Source organism: Paralichthys olivaceus, chromosome 9 (genome assembly GCF_024713975.1).
Source record: "Paralichthys olivaceus isolate ysfri-2021 chromosome 9, ASM2471397v2, whole genome shotgun sequence".
In the NCBI taxonomy this organism is placed as follows: Eukaryota; Metazoa; Chordata; class Actinopteri; order Pleuronectiformes; family Paralichthyidae; genus Paralichthys; species Paralichthys olivaceus.
This window is the reverse complement of record NC_091101.1, coordinates 19,219,187-19,236,776: the sequence shown is the minus strand read 5'-3', so window position 1 is coordinate 19,236,776 and position 17,590 is coordinate 19,219,187. Positions and strand designations below refer to the sequence as shown.

Genomic DNA, 17,590 nt, shown 5'->3' with positions numbered 1-17,590 from the left:
ACTAAACTCTCCTGACACTAAAGGGAAGCGATGTGTTCACTGCAAGAGGCAACTCCCCGAAACACTCCCTGAGCCTTTGCCAGCTATTTTGCGTCCTGTTTGGCGAACGCACAAGAGCCTGGCTTGGAGAGCACAGACGCTTTTCCCTCCAAAAGTAGTGCACACAGCCTCAAGGTGGAAAACAATGATGTAATCCTATAAAATCAGCGTAAGCAGCAACAAGAAACAGAAGGCCGGATTGGAGGGCCAGAGACAGGGTTGAGTCAATGTGAACCCACATTCTGGTGACAAAATCTTCGTTGTGTATTTCTTCGTCTAACTGGAGCCACGAGGCGATGGGGACTTGCAGCATGACACAATTCAGTCAGCTTGGTTTTACAGCGTGATGAACCCTAAAAGAATTTGGAACAACAGCATGGCATGATAAATCATTTTACAAAGAAAGTCTGCCACTTTTGGCTTAAACTACTTTTTTGTATTTCCTCTGTATGCTGACATTTTTTTGTCGCTGCAACAATAAATGTCCTGATTCTGCTTGTCATATGAAAATAGATACTCCTGAGCAGACATCCAGGCAGCTTAAAGCAGACAGTACTGTGATGTTGGTGTTTTCAAAGAAAATAATTTAAAGCAATTTAAACGGGGGATATATTTTATTTGTGGCCTGCATAGACTTTACCGCTCCGCTTTGATTTCCCTTGCTTTCCTGTTTTGTTCCTCTCTGATATTAAAATGCTGTGACAAAGCTATATAATATCGCCTGTCTCTGGTCTGAAAAGATAATTATTCAGCCGTGGTGATTGAAAAACCCAACAGCGACTCTGTCATTGTGTCTCTTTTCAGTTTTGCGTGAGAGGCTGAGAATAAATGCAAAAGAATTCAATCAACAGAAAGTTAAATCAATGTGGCTGCCACCCTCCGACCCTTTCTGAGGACAGCCTGGGAGACAACACTCGCTGCAGTGTCTGAGTGGTCCACAGAAGGTTTTCATTTGCTGCTTAAACCATTTCTCCATGCATCCATCCATTTCTCTGCTCTCATCTTGGTATTCCAGTGTATCTATGACAGTGAGATGGCTGTTTTCTAATTGCTCTCCATATTAATTTTCCATCCTGGCAGTCACATGGCAAAGATTGATTAAATTTAAATTGTTACTACAGAGTCGGGATGGAGCCTGTGAGGAAGAAGCTAATGGAAGTATCACAGGGGAGGGAAAGTGAAAATATGGCAGCGGCAGGAAAGAGGGTGACCGTCAGTGGTTGCAATCGGTGGAGTCCAAAGTGCGCTCGTGACCTCACGGCCTCGAACCTGCCTGACCCTAACACTGGGGATGGCGCTTAACATCTAGTTTGCCCTGCGTACTACAGAGGAGGGGTCTACACGACCAGCTGAGGCTGAGGCCTGGCCAAGCGGCCTCCTACTCTACTCACCAGGGAGAGTCCAAGCACTGCTGTCATCCCAGCCAGCCAATTCAGTCTACGGGCCATAAATCAGCCCGGAGGCCTGGCTCCTGCGGGAGCGGCAAGATGGAGTGTGATGGTCTTGTTTTTACAAACAGTAGAGGGGCACCCTTGCTGCACCACGCAAGCCATCATTCTCTACACAGCACAGAGTCCTCGCCTTCTCCCCACAGCATCTGGTTCAGTCACATCAAGCTTTCCCCCCCCGACGCAGCCAACTTCATCCCTCGCAGCTCCCCACACAAGCCCATCCTTTATGCTTCTCCTCCTTCTGTCCTCCTCTTTCATCTCATCAGTACCGCTGTCTTGCGTACATTGGCGTAATTAAATAAATCCTTCGCTCCGAAAATCTCCTGCTCTCATTTCTGCCGATCTGACCAGAATCCCTTCCACACTCACAGTCAAATATTAATTGTTGAGAAAATGAGACTCACTGGGCCGCCTTGTTAGCGCTGTCATATGGGTGGTGGAGCCGGGGGTTCACGAAGCCCTGGTTCTGTTTCTGAGCATTAGTGCCAGTCAATTCATCAAGAACAAATTCACTGCCTAATCCGTCCAGCTCCACAGAGAGCGCCTGACAGTCTGTCACCTGTCCCAGTATTCTCCTGAAAGCTGAGTTAACCGTCTCACACTCACTGATCTTTAAGCACTTGTCAATAATTGTTCAAAAGCTAACAAACCCAATTATGAAAATGTTTACTTCCACTGTGTGTCTGTCCCCTCCCACACTGCTCCCCCATCCAGCCCCAGCTTGCGCATTGTGCAGCAGGTCCCAGTTTAAAGAATGAATTTCCAAACTGGTGTTGACAAACAATGCACCAGCTTCTAAATTGGTACAAACAACATCTGTTTAACAGCTGTGTAACAGCAGCGGGTGGAGGAAAAAAACCAATTGCTACGCCATTTTATAAATCACTGTGTCACTGCAAAGCACTGTTTTCGTTCAAAAGCAGGACCAGTAGCCAATGGACTGCTTGATGTAGTGGAAATGATTTGAGCTGCTCGTCATGATGACATACGTGGGTGGGCTGGTTTCAAGGCCCCGACAACAAATGCTGTTTAGCTGAGAGGATTGTCTCACCTCGCTGTGCCCTGCTCCCACCATCACTGGCTCCTAGAGGTTGCAGTGTGTGGGGAACACTTTTCTAAGGCTGCAGAAGCATTAGCCTCGGCTCCCATTGTGAATTGTGCAACGCTTAGCAGGGCAGGATTTTCACTGGTCAGATCGACTGTGATCTGTGGGTTTTTAGATGAGCCAATATCATGATTCATACATTACATGAGCCAGTGGCTGTTTAACTGTCTTAGCAGACATTCTGCACTGGATTAAACCCAAACCTAAGCCTTGCTGCATGTGGCTGAACTGGGCCAAACAGAAAAGAAGAGGTTGCAAACAGGTTACCAAGACAAACAGCAACCAATATAAAATCATGTATGAATATGCCCACAAACAGCCCCGGGCTGGGGAGGTGTCATGTCAGACAGAACAGTACCGATCTGTTTAACCACACTGTCAATCCAGCAACATGCAGAGACATGGTAGAGTTATACAGGACCTTGAAATACATGATGGAAAATAAACCACAGGACAGGTTGTACTCTTTGGGTCAAATCACTGTATTTACTAAGTTATTTATTTGCCTGTAGAAAAATGGGCTAAAACCTTTCACACGTACATAAAGTACCAAAAAAATCCATGAATGAATAGCATTATTAAAAAAATCTGTTTTCCGTGTGAACACATTCTGAAAATGAGAATTTCATTAAGTGTATTTCAGTTAAAGCTTCATGCACATACATCTAATAACTGCAGATTGTAAAGTTGTATAATGTCTGTGCTTCCCTCCGCTGCGAGATAATGGTGCCAAACATATCGCTGTCATTGGAACAAGAAATCATCTTAATAACTGTGATAATAAATTAGATAAATATGTGGCCACATATAACGTTTCCAAGAAAAACTAATCAGGGGTGTAATTCAGGGATGAATTTCATCAGAGGAAAATTTGGGTTTTGGAGTGAATTGATAATTATTTTAAAATAGGAAAAAAATGCAATTAAAGACAAAATTAAACTGCAGTTCTGGCTTATATTTCTCCATAATTTGATATCCAGTTATAAGGGGAAAGTGTGGTGAAACATCATGCAGAGATAAATAATTCTAAAGTGGCCGGAGGCAAATGAGAGAGAATGGTAATCTTATTTGTTTGAATGGGTGTTTGGTGCTTTAGTATTGTTTGCAACACACTTAAAACACAAACCATGAGTAACTAATATTTTGAAACCTTCTGTTTTTATGTTAAAATGCAGTCGTACAGTAAATCTTGACCTTCAGAGAACATCCCAGCAATCCTCAGACTGGAATTTAACAACAGATAAAAGAGATTTGATATAATACACTAATAAAGAGTGCCTGGAGGCAAACGTCTATTTATGTCAGAAGTAAAATTTTCTTTCAGCATTTGAAGTCACTATAGGTTTGAGATACAAATCCTGTACTTAATGACCAGTGTAAATAAAAGTTAATTAGCTAAGCACTTAAGAAAATGTCTGTATTAGTGAGGAAGATTAAATGAGTCAACATAAACTAATTAAATTACATCAAAGTTGGCACATGTACAACTCGGCTTTGTATTTGTGCACCGTGCTTATAGTGTTGTGTAGCACTGTGATGAGATGTACTTCAATATAATGACAAAGCAAATGCCACCCTTGTCAATTCTCAGCATCCAAATTACCCTTCTAATGATGGGCTTCAAATTAACCTGTGTTCTGGCGCTCCAGGCCCATGACACCAGTACAATGCACTCCCAAAACCCATCACAGCACGCCGCTGCTGTCCTGCATGGTTGCAGAACTGCCCACTCTGCCATCTGAGCCAATTCGCCCGCCCACCCACGCGCTTGCCACTGTCTACTTGGCTCGTTTCCTCTACAATGCATCGGCAGAGGACATCTTTAAATACATTGGAACAAGTGCCGTATTTCTGTGTTTAAGCTTGACCGAGCTAGCAAGCTAATTTGCTCGGAAACCCTTGAGTCTGGGAGAAGCAAGGGGGACAGACACAGACTCTTAAATTACATCTGTGAATGGGGTTGGGGGGATAGATGAAAGCTATATGATGGAGAGGATGAGCGTTGGCTGGGGGATAGCACAGCGATACGGACTCTGATCATTGATTTCACAAGTGAGAGGAAAAAATAGAGGTTATATCTGCTGAGTCCCTGAGGTCATTTTTATCTCTTTCTGACAATTATATATTCCCAAACTGAATCTATTTGTACTTTATCTGAGGCAATGAATCCCTATTAAACAAGTATCAGGTTTTTAGAAATTCTACTGGACACTAGATGATGGAAAACTGTGGCACTGAGCTTTTCCTTAGTAAACAAGACATCTCCAACAAATTAAAGATATTTCATGAACACAAATATTTGTGAATCCATATATTTTTCTCAACTAAGTAAGTGTTGGGCAATATATTAATGATTTCCTGGATTTGAGTGATTTCAGTGCGTTCAAGGTCCCAAAAATGAGACAGTTCACAGGAAAAATAAACCAATATCTTTCCCTTTCTCACTACGAGTGTCGGCTTTGCCTCAAAAGAGTGGCCCTACATTATTAATATAACGTGGCTTCTCATTGAGTCACGTTCACTTTGTGTCAGCCAGGACTATATGTTTTATATTCTATTTTATCTTGCTACAGAAGCACCAGCATGGTTCAGACTCTCTCCTCCATTTTCCAGTTTTTTCTTCTTTTCTTAAAAAGAAAAAAAAAATCCACTTGTCCATTTTCCCGACCATTTTAACAACCTCTGAAAGTAGGACAGTGTCACATGCTGAGTGTGGTAGTATGCAGCGTGATGGGCAGGTTTATTTCAGCGTGAAGAAACATATACTGTATGAGTGGGTGGGTCACATTGGGATAGAGATCGCGGTTTGAAAAGATGGTCTCTCTGGTCCCCGCTGAACCAGATTGACAGCGTCACTAAGGGACAAGCAGCAAATAAAAGAAATAAGGGAAACCCAGCGAGGGCCTTGCTGTGAAGTGATGCATTAGATTTACACCTGCTGGGTGGAGGAAAAAATGAGGGAGGCCTTTCCAACACTTTCTATTTCCCTGTCACAAAGGCCATTCTGGTCGGCATCGCAGAGGCATGCTGACGCTCTCCCAGGTTCTCCATTATTAACCACAGCGAGGTCTGCACCGTGATGCCACTGAATCTCACAGAAAGTCCCAGGGTCCGTGAGGCACTAGCCACCCACCATCCATTGCTAGGCTTAGATTGTCAGCAGTGAGGCAGTGCATGAGAAGAGCTGCAGCTTGAACCAAAGACACACTGAGATGGAGGTGGGAGCCTGGACTAAAGAAAAGAGAAGGAACTAATAGCCACATCTCTTCTGATTTGAGGAACATGACTATAGCATACATAAGGATGATGGCAGGGGTCTGACACAGTGGTAGTAATTGGATTTCTCAGGCCCGGTGCCCACTCATGATAACATGCTGAGCTGTGACTTAAAAAGTCCTTATGTGTGGCGAAGGGAGCAAGGTGCAGCAGAGTGGAAGTGACAGTTGTCAAAGATCCAATTCCATCGTGCCTCTCGATCCCAGAGTTCCTTTTCTCTGGAGGCAGCTGAGGAACAACGTGCCCTGTGGTTAAGCCAAACACCAAGCTTGACATTCAGTTGCAAATCCAAGCCAGTTAAATGTATGAAGAGTGCTGCAAGAGGACGCAGGCACCAGGGGGCAGGGGGCTGGCATTAATGTGGATATAACAGGTCATGACCTGATTGCTTGCTTTATTTATTTTCTGATGCTAATGCAAGCTGAATACAGAAGGAGCATAGAATATCTAAGACGTGCTGGAGACCACACAAAGAAGTTTGAGACCCCCACTGCAGACCTTAATAGACGATGGGGGTGGGGGGGTAGTGCAGTGTCTGGCCAAAGTTCCCTCCCCGTCCTCTGCATGCATGCTGGCCTCATATTTAATGAGGATTGCATGGGAACAAGGCACATCATTAAAAGGAGCCATTCTGGGACTTTCCTGTCTGACATTAAACTCAACAGCCGACCTCTCTCGTCACTTTCTTCTTTAACTTTAAGGACGTGGGGGACAGAGGTGTTTGAAAAGTGACATTTGGTTCAGGAGATCCACCCACTGAGTGAGTTCTGTGCCTCAGTTAATTATACATAGAGGGAACAATGGCGAAGCCTCCTGGAGTATTTCAGAGAATAAGTCACAGTTTCTGTTATTAACACGGCTCACACTAACCTAATCTTACACAATATATCGATGTAATATGATAAGTAGGTTCATGTCCAGAAAGATGTGCGGTAGCCTAAAGGAAATATGTTATTAGCACTGACCTACTAAATAGAGGGCATTTGTGAATAATGTTTTCGTTGTTGATGAATTAAGTTAATTTGATTATCGGCCACCATCAGCTACGCCACACTGAAGACACTGCATCCTGTTCAGCTCTTGACCTTTGTCTCACATGAACAGACTCAATGGAGGCAGACGAGAGAGCATGCACAGAGCAGTAATTCAGATGGACTACTGGTGTTTTGATGGTGTTTTGACCCTAATAAATTAACATTTGTTTATATAATCTGAACTTGTGTGCATGGAAATTCATTGAATGCAGAGGTTTAACAGACTGACGAGATATCCAATATGAAGACGAAATGCCAGCGGGGTCTAGTGGAGCTCTGTGACCAGGAGAAGGTCAGGAATAGGCTCCCTGGGTCCACACAAACCTCAGCAGGTCCCTTCTCTCTGTTACCGTGCTTCCACTCTCATCAATATTTTATAATATGGGTCACCAGCAGCCACAACGTGCCTCCCACTATTGAGACCTTCTCAAAATGCTGAATTACAACACTGTGAGCTCATCCCCTGCAAGGTCATCTAGGGGACAGCGAGGAGCCCTGACACTAATTGGTGAATGAAAGATAGTAATGATAGACGTGGTTTGGATGACTTCTCCTTAACCTCTGTTTAACTTCTGCCGAGCACAAATCCAAAGAGCAAATTCTGCCGAGCACTGTTTCACTGTATGTGCAGCAAGAGGAATCCTGCATTCCAACGGCGATAAAATGTTACAGAATAAATCACTCTCGCTGAATATACATGAGCGGAGCAGAATATGGAAATATTATAGCAGTAAGCCTGAGGTAGTAACCTTTTGTTGCCACAACTGAGGAGGACGACATAACTTTACATATTTCTGTTACATATTCCATCTGAGTTACAATGTTGTCAGGAGAGAAAAAGGTGATGAGGACTCAGATAAAATCCAGGATGGAGATGGCAAAGGCATCGGGGGACACAGAGAAATGAAAGAAAAATAGAACATAGGGAGTCTCAAATGGATTAAAGAGGATGGAGGTGCAGTGTTTTCCCACAGAGAGGAAGTAATAAGGGTTAAAAAAAAAACAGAAATGCACATTGCTGCAACACAGGAGATCCCCCCCTCCTCTCTCCTCCTCCCTTACCCCAGCTGCAGTGATAAATGTCTCTTTGTATTCCGGACAGAAAACTGCGGGCTACAATATACTTGTCAGAAGACAGCTGATTTTCCCCTTAAACAGAGCAGAGTATATTCTTAATCTCTCCTTTCACGGAGGCAACAGATAAAACAAATGCATCATGCCAAGACACATAAAGGCGAGAAAATCTCTCCCCCTAGTCACTACGCGTTTGTGTGGCGCATAGCTACCAATCCACCCCTGCCTGCACAATGTTATATATTTGCAGCAGGTGCAGATGCAGCATGTGCAACTGCATGCTGTTTGTACTTTTTTGCTAAATTTCACAGCATCCTTAATCCCTGCAGCATAGCCATGGTTCCACTATGAGGGCTCCTAAATGGAGTCAGTGCTACAGGTAATGGAGCTGATTATAGCTATCTGGGCTACGGGCCAGCTGCCAGACTGCCCTGCCTGGAGGGAGTGCAGGCTGCCTGGTGTCTGATATCCTGGGATCCCTGTAATACAAGCCTTGCTTTGGCAGTACCTCGGTGACTACCCTGCCCACTTCCAGCCACACACACTGAGGGTCCTTTGAGTTAGTCTATGTGTATAGTATGTCCTCATCAGGTTGTTTACTCCACATGGTATCAGTCTATAGTCATGATGTCTCAACAACATGCTGCAGTGAGTCTGACAGTTTTACTCTGACCTTCACACTCATCTCAAGTCCCTCTGTGATGACATAACTTCCTCCTTCTCGTTTTGTGGCTCAATCAATGTTTCTTTCAAGAAAAAATCATTTGACTTGGTTCACTGTCCCCTTCTTCTTTCACAGTGTGTTTGCTTGCCTCTGAACGAGCTCTTGTTCGTAGGTGGGAAGAACGTTGATGAAGAAAAGCACAGCGGAGGAGGCTTTGTTAGCCTTTCATTGTGTTGAGTTTACATGGTGCCTTGATAAAAATCACAGTAAAATTTAATTTCTGTTCAAATATAAATCCATGGCAGCAAGTCCACTTTAAACTGGAGGTACACAACCTTCCATGGATTAGTGAATATTAAGCACTGGGAGGTGATGACATGAGAACAGATCAGATTTTAAATATTTAAATAATTACTTTCACCAAGGAGGTTATGTTTTCACCCCGATCCGTTTGTTTGTTGGTTTTTGTGTTTGTAAGTAAGATTGCTCGAAATGTAGGTAGATTGGTAGCCACAAAAATAAGTCGAGGGATGCGGACTGGGTCTTGGAACGACACATGAAACCTTGTCGTGGATCTGGATCAGGGGTCAGATACAAGATTATTTTTTTCCCTCTTTTTAATATTGTGAGAAAGGATTTTTTAAAGCATTTTTATCGATTTCTCCCACAATAATTCAGGTTTTGTTAGATGAAAAATATCAGGCAGGTTTAGGGGACTGATATTTATCAGTGTTTGGTAAAAATATAATGAATAAACATGGAGATGAATTTAAATGTGGTTTCCTAAGGTGAGGTTTGTGCCATTCTAGTTATCACTGACTTACTTTTTCTGACTAACTTCTCTCAAACAGGCCCATTAGGTGCTTGTGATTTCAGCATAATGCAGCCCTCTGTTTTAACCCTCATTCTTAGTGCTGCTTGCTTTGTGTTGAGAGGTTGTGCCTACGCAATGACCTCAAAGAATTTAAAAGACAATGGTGCAGTTAAAAAAAAATGGCCACGGCCTCAGTTCCTTAGACAAGAACTGGAATCAATCGCAGCCACAAAAGGACCTCGGCCCACAGGATTTCTCTCTATATCTTCCTCCCTCCTCTGCTTAACCTGTAAAGACACATGGCAGCAGCCAGCCCCACACACACACACACACACATACACACACTCAGACACATTTCAAATTCAGGTACTCTCGCCTCTCCCCTCTCTATTTAATACACACTCAGCCCCCATCAACTTCAGCATATTACCTGTTCTTAATCTCCCTCCCTCTGTCTGGGATCATCCTGATCCCCCTGTTTTCCCATCTGCTGTCGATCGGGGCCCAGTTTGGCTAGGTGTTCAACCAACAACTGTGATTCACTTGGTTTCTGCGGAGATTATTAACACACCTAGCATGCCACAGCATCATGAATAAGCAATGGAGAGCCGGAGCCCTAGTTTCTCGCTGTCTCGGTGTTTCCTCCCTCTTTCTCCATCTCTGTCTCTTTCTCTCTCTCTCTCTCGCCCTGCTGCGTTGTGAACTGAATGCCAGGATTGTCTAGAAAATGAGCTGTCAGTGGAGGGCCTGCAATGAGATACATCAGGCTCATTGTGAGTCCTAGAAAATAATGAACTATTCCCATTTCTCTCTCTGATATGTTCAATACGCTATCCATGACAAGTGCAGAGAGATAAGACGTCCCCTCTTGAGCTGATTAAATACACTGGGTATATTCAGGAGAGCTTTGGCAGAATGAGGGTTCAGGGGATGTCTTTACAATATTATAACATTACTGTGTTTTCAGTTTACAGATGAAGATTTTTTGCATGCGTTTTTTGTTTGTGTTGTGCAGTTAAAGAAGAGCAGCTTGAGGCAATGCTTGTAAAAACTTAACAGAGAATCAAAACATGTCAAGATGGTTTAAGTCTTTCTTCACATCTCTTAACTTATTCCCTCTCGGAGTTAACTGAAGAACTAAAGGGGAGGGCTCGCAAATGATTTTTAAAGAATTTCGTCTCAGTGCCATGATCTGGCAAACAGGAGCAGACTGCTTTAGTGCCATCATTCCAAGTGGTACGTGGGCCAAATCCTGGCCAACTCCCAGTTACTCCCTAAAACCCTGTTTTCGTCGGGAAGGGCAGCGGCATTAAAAAAGAAACTAAATGAAATATTCAGTTGGCAATTCCATGTGGTGACACCTCATGGGGGCAGTCAAAAGACAACCACAACTTATGGAAGTATGGCAAACACTACAGCCAATTTTGAATTTTAGAGCAAACTGTAGTTTGAGCAAAAAAAGATTAACAAAGTGAGACATACTGAAATCAAACCTTCACATTGACGGATAAAGAGCTTGTCTGCTTTACCAAGGACAACATATGTATTGGTCTTTTCTGGATGTATTGTACATTTCAATAATACAGAGATACAGATATAGTCGCACAGATTCATTCAGTGATATGAGCGAGGTAAAAAAGAGATGAGTCCAGATGGACACAGCTTGAAATGGTGTTTTGTGTCCTTCTCTTTCCACAACTCCACATCTCAAAGGCAAAATCTGCATCTTGGTTGTTCATCACAGACTTCACTACACCTGCTAGCATTCTCTGGTATGTTTGAGTGTGTGTGTGTGCGTGTGTGTGTGTGTGTGTGTGTGCGCACTCTACCTTCCTTAATGCTTGTATTGCACTGAGCTCTTTGTCACTGTCAGCCATTTTACCTCCACCACAGGTTCCACATTAGATTAGGCAAATCCAAATCAAAATGGATGGTCCCAGTATAGAGTTTGTATGTTGATCTAATCATAAAAATATCATATCCCGACACGTGTTGATGCCAGTTCGAATCGCAGGAAGAGTTTTGATACTTAATTCAATCAAATGTTGTTTGAGAATCAGTCAAATCCTCTGGCACATTCACAGTTATCTGGGAGTGAGAGGGGGAAAAAATCACTCCTACCTGTCAGAGAGATTGTTTCCTCTATTCCTCTTTTTATTTTCCCTCGCTAAGACTGCTTACTAGATTCTCAGCTCATCTCTCCATCTCTGTCTCCCTCACACACACACACTCACTCCCCCTCTCGTGTTGTCAGCACAGCCCTGTTCCTGCTGCCTTCCCGATTCTGACACCTGTCAGCATTTTCGTCAGTAGATCAGAGAGCTGCAAACTAGAAATGTTCCCGTGTTGAATTTAGGGCAAGTTTTGCAGCAGGAACGTGTGAGGTGCCTTTACTCTTTCTTTAATTCAACAGGGGAAGGGTACTGCCTGACTGGCACAAAGTTGGGAGATGTGGGTTGGAGATGTTTGTTGTCAGTGGATGGAAACAGAAGAGACAGACAGAAAGACATGAGGAGAGGGAAAGAGAAAGAGAGAGAGAGAGAGAGAGAGAGAGGGCTGAAATCAATTAGGAACAGCGAAACCCTCTGGATCTGCTGATGGAAGAAGGGAATATGGAGAAGTCTGCGGCCCACAGTGGGGGCTTCCATTCCTAGACTCCAACTTCAGGCACACACCCACAGGGAGCTAAGAGATAGATGAGAGATATTCTCCAGAGGTGGAGGCCAAGGAATATGTCAGAAATAAAAGAGGCCTGCTCTGGCTAATTGAGCAGTCTTGGATCCCTTTGAGTCTAATAAGCCAAGAGAACGGGATTCAGTTTTTTTGATGAACACTCACATATGACCTGGAAATCATTCCAAGACCAGAACCTCTAAACCCACAAATCGGACAGTGTGAAACCACATCATGCTCTCCCTTTCCCTCCCGCAGAGATAACCCGAGAGATTTAACAACGACATGAATCTTAATCCTTATAAGCCATGGCTCATCCATATCCAGGAGGAATTAAAGTGTGAGCTATGACAATCAAAGGAAGTCAGAAAAAAAAAATAGATTTAGCTCTCTTTGTCACCAGCCCCCTCAGAGTCTGTTCCCTTGCTTCTCTCTTGACACTAATGGTTCTACGGAGCCAAAGCTTGCATGTCGCACATTTCAACCAAATCCCCCTAACTTCACAGACATGCCTATAAAGATAAAGGAGGAATCATTTTATACAGCTCTTCTTCTCAGTTCATAGTTATGGTGATATCATCCGTTTTTATTCTTATGGTGGCTACAATGTGAAGGAGCCATTACATGTTAAAGATGGCCCTTTATAGATCTTAAGAGATTTAATGTAATTTGTTCTTCAGATACATCCTTAATCTAATCCACTGGGTGAGGATATTTCAGGTCAGGCTTTCAAAAAGAGCATACACGGCTCTTTAGATTCTTGGAGGGGATTCAACAAAGAGGCATTCGCTCAGATTTAAGTCTGAAATCTCTTCACAAGCACTTCGCTGAAAGTTACCTTGGTCGTGGCTGGTGCAGGAATAATGAATAGCGTTGTTGAAAACGCATCAGTCAAGGGGAAAAGAAAGCACAACTGTAGTGGACGACAGCCAAATATCAAAGTCCTGTACCGACACAGAAAGGACGACGGCGGGTTAGTTAGCAGCTGAATCCCGCCACATGAATGGATTCCCACATGAAAGCCCACAATGATGACATGGGGTCTTTGTGAGGAGGTAACGACTCGTCTCCTGGGCAAACAACACTGGCATGGCACTGGGAACTGTAAACATTTGCACTCTAAAAGCCTGAGAGTTTAAACCTTCCTCCTTCCAGCTTCCTTTTTTTCTCAGCACTTATCAACACAACCGGACAGAACAATAATAACCGGACAGAACAATAATAACACACATACCTATATACTCGGCTTCTGTGTGCCGTTGTCCTTTGGCAATTGCAGTCTCTCAACTTGTTTTCTGCCTCCGCTGGCAGGAGAGATGCACTATACAACAGAGTTACTCCCAGAAGACATCTAAGCAGCGGGGTGTTGAGTGAACAAGCCTATTTGTTTTCTGACAATTGCCTCCATTCACTCACAACTAGTGGATAGTGTCCATTTTTGTCAATTAAGACAGATGAGCTCAAAGCAAAAACCACATCTTTACATGACCGCAACCGCCGCGGTTCTCATATTTTACCAACCTAAACTGTTCTATTTCTGCACTCGAGTCAGCTTCCACAGAGGGAAATGAAGAGGAGGCTACTGTTCTCATGAGGAGACACAAGCTGAAAATCTGACGATGTTAAAATCCTCCTACAGCAGGGGAGACGGACTCAGCTGCGCTTTGTGCTGAATCTGCCGGCCCACCATGCCTTTTAACCATGTAATTAGACCGTTGAGAAGGTAATAGAGGGGCGATTTCATTTGCTATGTCATTACATTTCTGCCCATGTAAGGATCTTTGGTCAATTCATTTAATAATTATGAACTCTCATTACTCTCTGGTGTGACCACTACTGATGACTGACTTTCAAAACAAAGGGAGGAAAGGTTCGACTGAAGCCATTATGTGAAGTCTTTAGTGATGAGAGCAGCCGGCCAATGTAGCCAACCCCAATATGAAAAATAGAAGAGGAGAAAGGAAAAGCCAATAACAAACCATCTAATTGTAATTCCAAACAGATACTTTGTTATCATCTTCTCGTTCTGGTCAAAACAATGGGCAGCACTGTGTAATAGCCTCTTGCTGTGTTTACCAGCACTGTGGAGCTGCATTACACATTCAGGAGGCATGCATCCATTTTGCTGAAACAGATACAATCATTGGTGGTGTTAATGAAAAAAAGAACTGCCTGAGAGAGCTCTTCCCACTTGTAATATTCTCCATGTACATCATTTCTAATTGTCTCCAATAATGAGATCTCACTGGTTGAAGACCTGTCAGCATGCAGCTTCTTTTTGTAAGTGGAACTTTTGCAGGTTGTGAAGTAATTACAGCTGGCAACCGATAGTCAGCAAATTCACTTTTCATTACTGTCTGATGCCACCGAGGGAAAACACCCAGTGCAACATGATTCTAATGGTCACCATACTCCAAGGTCCTACATAAATATATATATAGCAGCTTTCAGACATGCTCTTAACTCCAGATATTCTTCTGAAAGGGCTGTATGTGAGAACGCAAATGTCACACTCATTCCTCAGATTATCCTGCAGGGCCCCTTTGTGTAAAACTCAGGAGAATGTCATTCATGCTCTATGGCAGAGTTGTTAGAAAGTATAATGTACCAGCCATGCAGGCTGTATGTATGACTCTATTCTGAAAAGTGCACGTTGTCTAATATTATTACTTCTAGGTCTAATAACATCATCAGCAAAACTGCTCCAAGTGAAGCATTTGCTCAGTTCAATACAACAGGGACCAGGATGAGCCAACACGTGACTATTACTGTTTCTTCAACTGCACCCACACACTTCACAGTCCACTGATAAAAATAGAAAGATAAATTATTTAGAAAAAAAAATTCACATAATCTTCATTTCTTTATGCATTTTTATAAAGTAGGGTTCCTTTCGTTATCCCTCACTCATTAAAATGTATCCTCTATACGAGCTGAGGAGGAAGAAAGCAGTGAGTGAGTGAGGCTCACTAGGGCAGTGCTTGTAAAAAAAGAAGGAAGCTAAATTATGTCGATGTGAACTGAGGGAAGAAAAACTAAATTCGGCACAAGTTCCCAAACTGGAGCACAACAAAAAAACGTATAGTTCAGACACAGCGAGCCGGATCTGTACGTGATGTCCTCGAGAGTGTGCTTTAAAAATAAAATGTCCGGTGTTTCCTGCTCACCCAGATTAAAATGAATGTGAGTCATCCTTAAAAAAAAAAAAACGGCTACAATTTTTTCACACACGCTGACTCTCGTGCTCGGCTGAGCCGCTGCACCTGTGCATGTGGTGTTTCCTTTGAGCTCAGTAAATACCCTCAGGTGCATATAGTAACATCCTGCTCTGCTCCAGACAGCTTTATCCTGGTTCTCCGCTCTCCCTCTTACTGACCCACTGTCTCCCTCAGTCTGAGTGGCAGTAGTTAAGAATGAACATGACCCTTACACTGACTTCTGCCAACCGAGTGGATGTCTTTTTAAACGGTGAGTCAGAAATGAAACATCAACATTAATTCCCTGCTAAATGATCCCACTGAATAATGGATGAGGCTACGTGGAATATGTAGATTTCCACCTTCTACCTTTGTGAGCCTAATTGCTGCCATTCAAGCACATCTGAAGTCAGGCCCGGCTTCAAGAGCTGACATGGCTTCTATCAGTCAATAATATTGCCTGAGCCTGTATCAAAGGGTAGTCTGAGCTGTCAGAGATCCCTCACATTTGCTGCTCTAGTAGGACATCAAAGATGAAAAAAAAACGGTGTTGTTATTCACACTTGCACTTCTGAAGACGGCAATGGGCAAAATGCACCTTAAAAGATGCTCTGGAGGCACGAAAACAGACTCAAGTGCACACAAAAGTACACATTGGTCTTATCTTGAAATTGGCAAAAACATACTCCAAAGGATGGATGTTGCAAAACTCTAAGCCCCCACAGTGCGTGTACACGAACACACACACACTCACTCAGGCACGGAGTTTCTTACCTTGGTCTGGCAGCTGGCAAACGTTGGGGGGGACAGTCATGTTCAGCACGTCATTGACAGCAGTGTCAACATAGTGTCCTCTCTGGACATCGTGTTCACTGTCGGTCTGGTCGCTCTCCTCATGACCGCTGTCCTTCAGACTGTTCCCCTCCAGGTCCTTGAATGTCGATGTGCTACATGGGGGCCAGGAGGGAGGAGAGGGAAATGTTGATTAACTGTCACATCACCTTCTCTCACATGCTCTCCTCTGTCCTCTTGTCTCTGATGGTTTGTGACGAGCTGTCCGTCTTTACATCTGTCCTCTTTTTACGTCCTTCCTCTGAATTCTGTGCCCTTTTACGCGAGCCAGTTCCATGAATTCCAAACAGATGAATGGTAATTTCTTTTAGGATAAATCTTTGTAAAACGCCACACGTTTTGCAAAGATCAAAAAGCCCCCTCTCCAGCCTCGCTTGCAGTAACCATGAAATAAGAGGAAGGTTTAAATCTGTTGAGAGGCTGTTTTTTGGATTACATGGAGGGTTTTTTTCTACCTTCACAGATACTAGCACAGCAGCTACAGCTCGTTTCAGACGGGACATTTTGGATTGATGCACTGACTTCAAGGACATCGGACAGAACAAACAGGAGGCACTCACTCACTAAAATCAAACAAATACTGCAGTAATCAGGAATTCCTGGAAGGAAGATGGATGTAGGAAACGCTGGGAGCATACAAACTGAGCATCTGTCTTGTTTGGGGCTCACAGTCAATAAAGAGGGTGTGGTGGCGTGATGCACAATCAACAGCTGCACAGTAACAGCATGATTTCCCTTCATTTGATTTCTATCCCACTGGAACAAATTCTGCTTTACAAACAACACTAAATAGGGGTGAATATATGAGCATGTGTTCTTGCATGAGGAAAAATACATGAATGAGTGTGTGAAAGAGGAGAGGGAGGTTAGAAAAGAATAGACGGTAAACAAATGTGTGGAAACAAAAAGAAAGGTTGAGGAGGAGGAGAGGGACAGGACAAGGAGGCTGCATTCCCCAGCCCGAGCCTCACATTCCCCAGCCTGGGAGAGAGGACTGCAGTGGAGGTAATGCGGGCTCTCTGATGTTATCACTGTAATTGCACCTGTCCCAGACCATAGGCTTACTGGCTCCTGAGGGGATTTCTTTGTAGTGTGCTGCGGAGGCCCACACTTGAATGCTCTTTGTTTACATTAATGCAAGGAAATCTTTTGGGTGGGAAATTGCCATAATGGCTTTTCAAAAGACTGGGATGGCCTCAAACAAAAGGAAGCCTGGAATGTTCCGTAGCTGCAGGTAAAATGGGAAAATTGTAGTTTTTGAAGACAGCCTGGTTACAAAAACCTCCACGACTGCAGGGTATTATTGTGATGACCCCCTATCCCGACCCCCCAATCCTGCATTCCTGCAAATCTATCTAACATCTTTGTTCAGGTGGACTGAATAACAATGCACAATGGAGATGTTTATTCT

General features: G+C 43.5%; 1 protein-coding gene and 1 long non-coding RNA gene across 9 annotated transcripts in view; one reads left to right on the top strand and one right to left on the bottom strand.

Annotated features, from left to right (window-relative positions):
* The window catches only part of pcdh19 (protocadherin 19), a 53,152-nt gene that overhangs the window by 6,070 nt on the left and 29,492 nt on the right, over positions 1-17,590 (bottom strand). For 4 of the 8 annotated variants that reach the window (XM_069532152.1, XM_069532153.1, XM_069532150.1 and 1 more), the window contains exon 4: positions 16,102-16,287. In XM_069532152.1, the coding sequence (XP_069388253.1) occupies positions 16,102-16,287 (186 nt within the window). The remainder of the gene's footprint in view (positions 1-16,101; positions 16,288-17,590) is intronic. The other 4 variants (XM_020084647.2, XM_020084656.2, XM_020084617.2 and 1 more) reach the window with 1 other exon arrangement.
* LOC138411537 (uncharacterized) overlaps positions 1-17,590 on the top strand; it is a 155,443-nt gene that overhangs the window by 121,783 nt on the left and 16,070 nt on the right. The gene's annotated exons all lie outside the window — the stretch shown is intronic.